Here is a 9,173-nt window from a genome sequence, read left to right on the forward strand (position 1 = left end):
TTTTTGAGACAAAGTTTGTCTACGTAATTCTGGCTGACCTGGAGCTCACTGTGTAGACCAGGCTGGCCTCAAACTCAGTGTTTTTGTTTTTTATTTTGAGACAAAACTCTCTCTATGTAGCCTTGGCTGACTTGAAACTTGTTATGTAGACCAGGCTAGTCTCAGACTTAGACATCTGCCTACTCTAGTCTCTTAAGCTAAAATTAAAGATGTGTGCCTTTAAAATTATTTTTACTATTTATTAGCTTTTATTTTATGTGTATTGGTGCTTTGCCTGCATGTATGTCTGTGTACCACATGCATGCATGATGCTCATGGTGGCCAAAAGAGGGCATCACATTCTCTGGACCTGGGACATGCGATTACATATGGTTGTGAGCTGCCATGAGGGTGCTCAAAATTGACCCCATGTCCTCTGGAAGCACAGACAGTTCTCCTATCTGCTGAGCCATCTTTCCAGAACTCCCCTCTTTGCCTTTTTTTCCTTGACCGATACCCAGGTGGACATAGAACTCTTGATCTTTGTGCCTCCCAAGCCCTAGGATTGTAGGTAGCCACTGTGTCACCATAGAAAAGGTCGTGCAGTTTAGATGAGTCAGGACATTAGCTAACAATAATACTGACGGCACACTTCTGCCATCCCAACACTAGGAAGAACAGGCAGAAGAATCAGAAATGCAAGGTCATCCTTAGCTACATAGTAAATTCAAGGCCAGTTCTGGCTACAGAATTCCCTATCTCAAAAAAAAAAAAAAAAAAAAAAAAAGGCAGGCAGTGGTGGTGGCTGGTGCCTTTAATCCTAGCATTTGGGAAACAGGTGGGCAGATCACTGAGTCTGACAAAGCATTAGTTCCAGGACAGCCAGGGTTACATAGAGAAACCCTGTCTCAAAAAGTCTTAAAACAAAGAAAGTATGGGCTGTCTAGGCAGAGGGGAATAGTAGAGAGCTGAGGTCTGGGTCTTTTTATTTCCTGGTTGTGTCTTCTGTTGGGCCCAGGGCTCCCTGATTTTGGCTAGTCCAGGTGGCCAGCTTGCCCTGGAGCTGCTATCATCAGTTTCAAGTGCTAGGATTACAGGGGGCCATCTTACTCATCTTGTGCTTGCAGGGGTGCAGGGATCTGATCTCTGGTCTCCAGGTTTGCACAGCGAGTGCTATCTACTGACCATCTCTCATGTACCCCAGGCAGTACTGGAACTTGCTGGCCTCAGATTCAGGCTGGCCTTGTACATGAGCTGCCAAAGTACTGAGATTATAGGCATGTACCATGTGGCCTTGTGGAATGTGGGATCCAAGTCCATAATGCCCCATAATGCCTCATAAAACTGAAGCTGGATAAAGCCTCAAGGGGACATAGATAGTGCTAGGACCATGGGAAGCACAGTTGGTCTAGAATCAGACGGTTGGTCTAGAATCAGACGTCGCTGCCAGGGGGCGTGTACCTGAGGACATGCTGTTAGAGTTGAAAGCAAAAGGTAGGTGAGCTAGAAACTCAGCAGCATGTGCAAAGGCACTGGGGTTGGGAAAGCAAGGGTGGCTGTGGAGCTGATTGGGTTCTCCTAGTTGAGGCGTGGAAGGCCAGACCTGGTGACTTAGGCCTGCCATTCCAGCACTTGGAGGAAGAGACAGGAGGATAAGAAAGTGAGTTTCATTCTTGGCTACTTAGTGTTTGAGGCCAGACTGAGAGACGTGTGAGACTATCTCAAAAAAACAAACAAAACAAAACAAAACAAAAAAACACCTAATTGGACTGGGTGTGGTGACTCATGCTGAGGCAAGGGAGGTCATAAGTTCATGCCACAACACACACATACCATGGTGGTGTACATGTATACCTCCAGTACTATGTAGATCCCCAGAGCATACTGGCCAAACCTCTTAGCCAATCACTGAGCAGCAGTTTATCTCATAAAACTAAGGCAAAGGTCCAGCAAGGTGGCTCAGAAACTCATCAAGCCTGAAGACATGAATGCCCCTTTGGACCCACACGGTGGGTGGAGAGAATCAACTACCACTCTTCTTTTCCGTCCTCCACTAGCGTACTGTGGTGTGTGTATGCTACCATGAAAACAAGCAAACATTTAAATTAAGGTGAAGAAGGATGACGTCAGATACTGACGTCCTTCACACACACACCAACAGCCAAGAGTACTGAGCTGTGTACTAAACCCATAACCGAGGCCACTGAAGGCCGAGGCACAGAACTACAGGAGGGCGACTGGTGCTCTTACAAAGGACTCATGCCAATTCCCAGCAACTGCACTAGACTCTGAAATTCTAGTGCCAGGTGTTCTGGGTGCCTGTGCATGTACATATAATCAAAAGTCAACATGAGGGAAACCAGGAAAGGATTTACTCATAGCCATATTGACATGATAAATAAATAAAATAAATGGATTTTTTTTTCAAGACAGGGTTTCTCTTTATAGCCCTGGCTATCCTGGAACTCACTCTGTAGACCAGGCTGGCCTTAAACTCAGAAATCCTCCTGCCTCTGCCTCCCAAGCGCTGGGATTAAAGGCGTGCGCCACCATCACCCGGCTTTTTTTTTTTTTTTTTTTGAGACTGTGTCTCACTATGTAGCCCTGGCTGCCTTGGAACTCTGTATAGACCAGGCTGGTCTTGAGTTCATAGAGATTCCCCCTGCCTCTGTCTTCTAAGTGCTGGGATTAAAGGCATGAACCACAAAGCTGAAAGCTGAAAGGTAAATGTTTTTAGGGCTGGAGAAACGTCTCAGCAGTTAAGAGCACTGTTGCTCTTGCAGAGGACCTGGATTCAGTTCCCAACACCCAGATGGTGGCCCACAGCCCTTCTCAACTCCAGCCCCAGGGGTTTTGGCAGCTTCTGATGTTCATGGTTATCAGGCACACACATGCTACACATGTAAACATGCTAGCAACGCATACAAGTCTTTTGTAAAAGGTAAAAAGATGTTTTAAAGATGAGGCAGGAGGATTGCCACGAGTTCTATAACTACAGACAGCCTCTTGGTTCAAGAGAGAAGGACAGTGATGGGGTGGGGTTGCTCTTCACCTGAGCCAGGCTGGAACAAGATGTTTTCTCCTGAATAGACAGTGATCATTGGCTCCTACTTGATCGCGCACGGCTTCTTCAGCGTCTATGGCATGTGTGTGGACACACTGTTCCTCTGTTTCTGTGAGTGACCCTTTTATTTTAGCCCACCAGGGGCCCTGACTTCCTTCTCCCCATAGGACAGGAAATGCCTCCCTCCAATGAAAGCACAAAGCTACCCTCACCCCAGAGTTCCAAGGGGCCACAGGTGTCCCTTCTAGGCCCATGCATGCCTTCCTGGCTTCCTCACCACACTTTAAGCTAACTGTTCCTCACCCTCCAGCCACAGAGATGTAGCCGGAACACTCTATCCCTGGGTCTGTGGCTTTGAAATTTCTGGCTTTGTTGGGGACTAGCACAGGGTCCATGGCTGCCACTAACTCTAGTCTCCACGTGTCTTTTTCTCCCCCTCCCCTTCTCCCCCCATGCCTGCTGGCTTCTTTTCTGTTTTTTCCTCTGCCTCCCTTTTCCAACCCCCTCCTTTCCTGACCACCCCATTTTCCACCCCCTGCTGGTTCCTGGGGGGCCCAGGTGAGGACCTTGAGAGGAATGACGGCTCTCAGGAGCGACCCTACTTCATGTCGCCCGAGCTGAGAGACATCCTATTGAAGGGGAGTCCGCAGGCGGGCAAGCAGGAGGAAGTTGAGGAGGAGTAGAGAGTGAGGGAGACTGGCAAGCTGGCCAGGGGGCCTCTGGAGACCGGGTTTGTGCATGTGATGGTGCTTCTTTGACTGGGAAAACGTGGGGCTCCTGGAGTCCTTCCTTACCCCTTTCTTTTCCAAAAACTAGACAGTCATCCTCTCATTGAGCCATAAGCCCACCCTCTTACTGGAGCTTTTAGGCAAGGGCTCAGCCACCGAGCCAAGCCTTTAGCCCCTCCCTGGGGGATTCTGGGCAAGTGCCCTACCACTGAACTATGCCCCTAGCCTTGTTAACTTTGTATTTGGAGACAATGTCTCTCTCTCTCTCAGTTGCCCAGGCTGGCCTTGGACTTTTAAGGTAGTGAAAGCAGACCTTGGCATTGTTCTGGTTTCAGCTTCTTAAATACCTTGGGTAACAGGCCTTTGCCACCATGCCCTGTTCTCCTGTGTGTTGCTTTCTAACCCTGAGGCTTTTCTACGTCCTTCTGTCCCCTTCCCTGCTCCCCAGTCCCAACCCCCATGCCTGCCTCCCTCTCATGTCACCTGCTTTGGGGCTCTGTCCACAGTGGAGGATCTGGAGAGAAACGACGGCTCAGCCGAGAGGCCTTACTTCATGTCTTCCACTCTCAAGAAACTCTTGAATAAAACCAACAAGAAAGTAGCAGAATCCTAAAGACACTTGCCCTCTCAGGATGCTGTGACCCGGTGCTTGCTGTGCAGCTGGGTCATTCAGAGTCCCCAGCTCATCAGACTTGCCTACTGTCACATCACTGCCTCTCTGCCAGCCTCTCCAAGTTCCCATTTCCAGAGACCTAGAGGATTGGGGCATCTCTTTCCTATGCCAAAGGGCACTTGGGAGTTTTCAGTACAACCCCGGAAGATGGGATAGAATGGATCTCTCCAGTCCTTACTGACTCAGACGGTGCCAATATGGTGAAGTAACTTGAAGTTGAGGGTGGGAGATGGCCCATGGATATTTGCAGCAAGCTTCTTTGTGTTTCAGTAACCCTTCCGGCCAAAAGGGAAAGACTGGATGAGAGCGGGTAAGCCAGCTCAGTGAACACTAGCTCCGAGCTCCGCAGGCGAGACAGAATCGGATCTCCATGGCTGATGTATCTAAGGGCCAACAAATACACATTTCACTCTTAGTCCTTTGTAGCCTAGACAGACAGTAGGGGTCTACCTGCTTCTCTTCCATCAGGCTCCAGAGCTGGATGGAGCCACCAAGAGTGCCTTCATATGTAACCCCACCTTCAGCCTGGGGCAGCTGGGGTCACAGGAGGAAGGAGTGTGTACCCAGAACTGGAGGAGTCTTCTGGATAAACAGCCAGCATCCAGGAGGAGGACCTGCGCGAGGAACGCCTGAGTGGTGGTGGTGGTGGATGGGAGTGCTTGTGGAAAACAGGCCTCTGTACTTAGATCCTACAGAGTTGCTTTGACGGATGGCTTCCAAGTGGAAAAGTTGAGGTTGGAAAATGAATGAAAATAGGACCTGCCTCCCCGGCCCTTTCTCAGCCAGTGATGCACACTGCTCCCTTTGTAAGAGGGAAGAAACTTAAGTGCACTCAAGGGATGGTTTCAGGGGATGAGGTGTGGATGTGTTCTGTATTCCAAGCTAACTAGGCCTATCTGGTTTCTTTCACATGAAACTAGAGAATCTGTTTGCCAAACTTCTTGATCTTGGGAATCAGTAGAATGGCTCTTTACTTTGTCTATCATATGCTAAGACCCTCCCCCCACCCCTACTTTGGCTATCCATAAGATACCAGGATCTTGGAAACAAGGCTCCCAGCCTGGGGTTCCAGGGTCTCCTGTGCCTGCCTTGTGTGCCATCCCACCCCACCCTTGTATGCCCGGCCCTGTGCTTACATAATTGCATTCCAGCCAGTTAATAAAGTGCCTCTTGTACAGACACTGACCCGGTGTGTTTAATAGGAGTGTGGGAAGTTGCTGGAAAGGAAGGAGTCATGGAAGCAGCCTGGAGCTCACTTCCAAAGTGTGCCCTGCAGCTTGTGTGGGGCTGTCCCGTAGGACCCTGGTGAACAAAAGCTTCAGAGTGGGAACTGATTCCTGGAGTCCAGAAACAGGCACTTGCTTCTCCTCCCCCTCAGTAACTGCTCTAGACACCCTGCACCAGCACCAGAGCCCAAGGTCTCACAGTCCAGGATTGATAGTATAAGTCTATTTTGTAATTTCTGTGTGTGTCTGGGTGAGTGTGTCCCATGTGGACGCAGCTTTCCATGGAGACCAGCAATGAGCATTGGGGCCCCTGGAGCTGCACTTACAGTGTCATGAGCCTCCCCGCTTCCCCCCAAATCAGGGCTGAAATCAATTGGTTCCTCTGAAAGATCAGAATACATTTATTACTTAGATTTTTTTTTATGCTTTTGGGCATGTTGTCTGCATGTGCATCTGTGCACTATGCCTGTGCCTCCTTGGTCTCAGAGACCAGAAGAGGGCTTAGGGACCTCTGGAATTACAGACAGTTGTGAGCCCCTTCCCCAAATTTGTTTTTCTGTTGTTTTTCTTCTTTTTAAAGCTGCAAGCTGAGCAGGAGAGAAGGCTCAGCTATTAAGAGAACTGGCTGCTCTTCAGAGGTCCTGGATTCAGTGCCCAACACCTGAATGGTGCTTACTCTGGTTTTTTTTGTTTGTTTTTTTGTTTATTTTGTTTTTTCGAGACAGGGTTTCTCTGAGTAGTCCTGGCTGTCCTGGAACTCACTCTGTAGACCAGGCTGTCCTCGAACTCAGAAATCCGCCTGCCTCTGCCTCCCAAGTGCTGGGATTAAAGGCGTGCGCCACCACCGCCCGGCTGAATGGTGCTTACATATTCAAAATAGCAAATGATGATGCCCGTAATACAAAATAAATAAATAATAATACAGAGGCTGGAGAGGAGGCTCAGGGCTTCTGTGTGTACTCTGCTCCACAGAGTTCCCGGGTTCTTATTGGCCAAAGCACAGCCTCCTGTGACATAGGATCCAGGGGCCGACACACTGGTTCATCTTGGACACCCACATGCAAATTCAGACACAAACACAAGTACTTCTATTTTAGGATTTGTTTGTTTTTTGGCGGGGGGTGGTTCGAGTATTTTAGGGTTTTTTTTAAAAGATGGTTTCTCTGTGAAACAGCCTTGGTTGTCCTGGAACTCACTCTGTAGATCAGGCTGACCTCGAACTCAGAAATCTACCTGCCTTTGCCTCCCAAGTGCTAGGATTAAAACTAAGCTGGATGTGATAGCAAAGGCCCTTAATAACAGCACTCCTAAGGCAGAGGCAGGCAGATCTTTGTGAGTTCAAGGCCAGCCGGTCTATAGAGTGATTTCCAGGACAGCCAGGATTGGTTATGCTGAGAAACCCTGTCTCAAAAAACAAGCAACAAATAAAAAAATCTAGGGCTGGCTGAGCCCAAACTTGTCTCAGCTCTACCCCTTTCCTAACTGCTCAAAAGTGGATCATGCTGCCCCTTAGAGTTGTGGGGACCTCTTAGTGTTCACCTGCCCCCAAGGGAGACAGAGAAGGAAAATTATGTTTGTGTCACTGATTTAGCCACATGAAAGTTATTTCATTGCCCTTTCCTGAAGCTGCTGTCTCTAAAGAGCCATCTCATTGTGCTTTGTATCAGTCAGTGCTGAAGAAATCTTTTTTTTAAAGATTTATTTATTATATGTATTTATTATATTTATTTATTTATTATATTTATTTATTATGGATTATTATATTTATTTATTATAGATTTGTTTATTTGTTATAGATTTATTTATTATAGATTTGTTTATTATATTTATTATATTACACTGTAGCTGTCTTCAGACACTCCAGAAGAGGGCATCAGGTCTCATTATGGATGGTTGTGAGCTATCATGTGGTTGCTGGGATTTGAACTCATGACCTTCAGAAGAGCAGTCAGTGCTCTTAACAGCTGAGCCATTTCGTCAGCCCCCAGAGAAATCTTGAATAGCTTATGTAAAAAAAAAAAAAAGGAAGAACTTTTTAAATTTTATATTATTTTGAAATTTTGTTTTTGGGGAGTTGGGTTACCTTGGCCAACCTATTGGCTGTGAGAATTCTTTACAACCTGTGGGCTAGTGTTGTGCTGATCTTTCAAGTGTCCCCACCCAATTGCCATGTTCAGGTGGTTTCTTCTCGGCCTGTTAGGTGGGCACCTTGCAGATTCCTGGCTTGTTTGTACTCTTCTCCGACCAGAGAAAGAGAACCCTGTAGTGCAACTGTTTTGTTTTGTTTTGTTTGTTTGTTTTTTGAGACAGGGTTTCTCTGTATAGCTCTGGCTATCCTGGAATTCAGAGTCTGTAGACCAGGCTGGCCTCGAACTCAGAAATCCGCCTGCCTCTGCCTCCCAAGTGCTGGGATTAAAGGTGTGCACCATCACTGCCCGTGACTTTTTTTTTTAAAGATATTATTATATGTAAGTACACTGTAGCTGTCTTTAGACACACCAGAAGAGGGCATCAGACCTCATTTTGGATGGTTGTGAGCCACTATGTGGTTGCTGGGATTTGAACTCAGGACCTTCAGAAGAACAGTCAGTTCTCTTACTACTGAGCCATTTCTCCAGCCCTGACAAGTGACATTCTTAAATAAAGAACCAGTCCCTCAAAAAAAAAAAAAAAAAAAAAAAAAAAAATCTAGGGCTGGAGAGACAGCTCAAAGGTTAAGAGCACTGGCTGCTCTTACAGAGCATCTTACACATAGCAGCCTACAACTATTTATAACTCCAGTTCCAGGAAATCTGACACCTTCATACACATATACATACATATGAACAAAACACCAATTTTTTTTTTCAAAACACCAATTTACATATAAAAGTTATTAAAAAAAAGTATTTGTGTGGATGTTCTGTCTACATATGAGGTTTGTGTACCAAGTGCATATTTATTACCTGCAGAGGCCAGAAGAGAGCACTTTATCCCCTGGAACTGGATTTACAGATGGCTGTGAGTGACCTTTCGAGTGAGTGAATCAAGGTCCTCAGGACGAACAGCCAGTGCCCTTAACCAATAAACCATCTCTTGAGCAACTTACACTTATTCTTTGTGTGTGTGTGTGTGTGTGTGTGTGTGTGTGTGTGTGTGTATTCAGACAAGAACGTACCAGTTTGTGTGTGGGAGTCCCAGAGATGAAACTCAGGTCCCCAAGTTTGGTGGCAGGTGCCTTCAGTTGGTAGGCCAGCTTTGCTTCTGGGTGGCTCTTTGGGTCAGTCTGGCTGTCATACTGAAGGCGGACTGCTGCCACCTGTTGCCTTCTTTTGTTACTGCATCTAGCCAACTATCACCCCTGGAAAATCTCGGATCTATCAAACTTGCTATAACCCCATGTGTCTCTGTGGCTCTCCTTTTTAGTAGAAAGTATTGTATTGAACAGGATTTGTACACACCGGCAAGCATCTTCCTACTCAGTCAGATCCCCATTTTTTTGATGGGGATGTCTTCTAACTCCA

General features: G+C 46.9%; 1 protein-coding gene across 5 annotated transcripts in view; it reads left to right on the forward strand.

Annotated features, from left to right (window-relative positions):
• The window catches only part of Slc44a2 (solute carrier family 44 member 2), a 35,668-nt gene extending 30,043 nt beyond the window's left edge, over window positions 1–5,625 (forward strand). For 2 of the 5 annotated variants that reach the window (XM_031343740.1, XM_031343738.1), the window contains exons 21-23: window positions 3,070–3,154; window positions 3,602–3,773; window positions 4,278–5,625. In XM_031343740.1, coding sequence (XP_031199600.1) covers window positions 3,070–3,154; window positions 3,602–3,726 — 210 coding nt within the window. In that variant the 3' untranslated portion in view covers window positions 3,727–3,773; window positions 4,278–5,625. The remainder of the gene's footprint in view (window positions 1–3,069; window positions 3,155–3,601; window positions 3,774–4,277) is intronic. The other 3 variants (XM_031343742.1, XM_031343741.1, XM_031343739.1) reach the window with 2 other exon arrangements.
• The last annotated feature ends 3,548 nt before the right edge of the window (window positions 5,626–9,173 follow it).

This window comes from Mastomys coucha, unplaced genomic scaffold (genome assembly GCF_008632895.1).
Source record: "Mastomys coucha isolate ucsf_1 unplaced genomic scaffold, UCSF_Mcou_1 pScaffold23, whole genome shotgun sequence".
Lineage (NCBI taxonomy): Eukaryota > Metazoa > Chordata > Mammalia > Rodentia > Muridae > Mastomys > Mastomys coucha.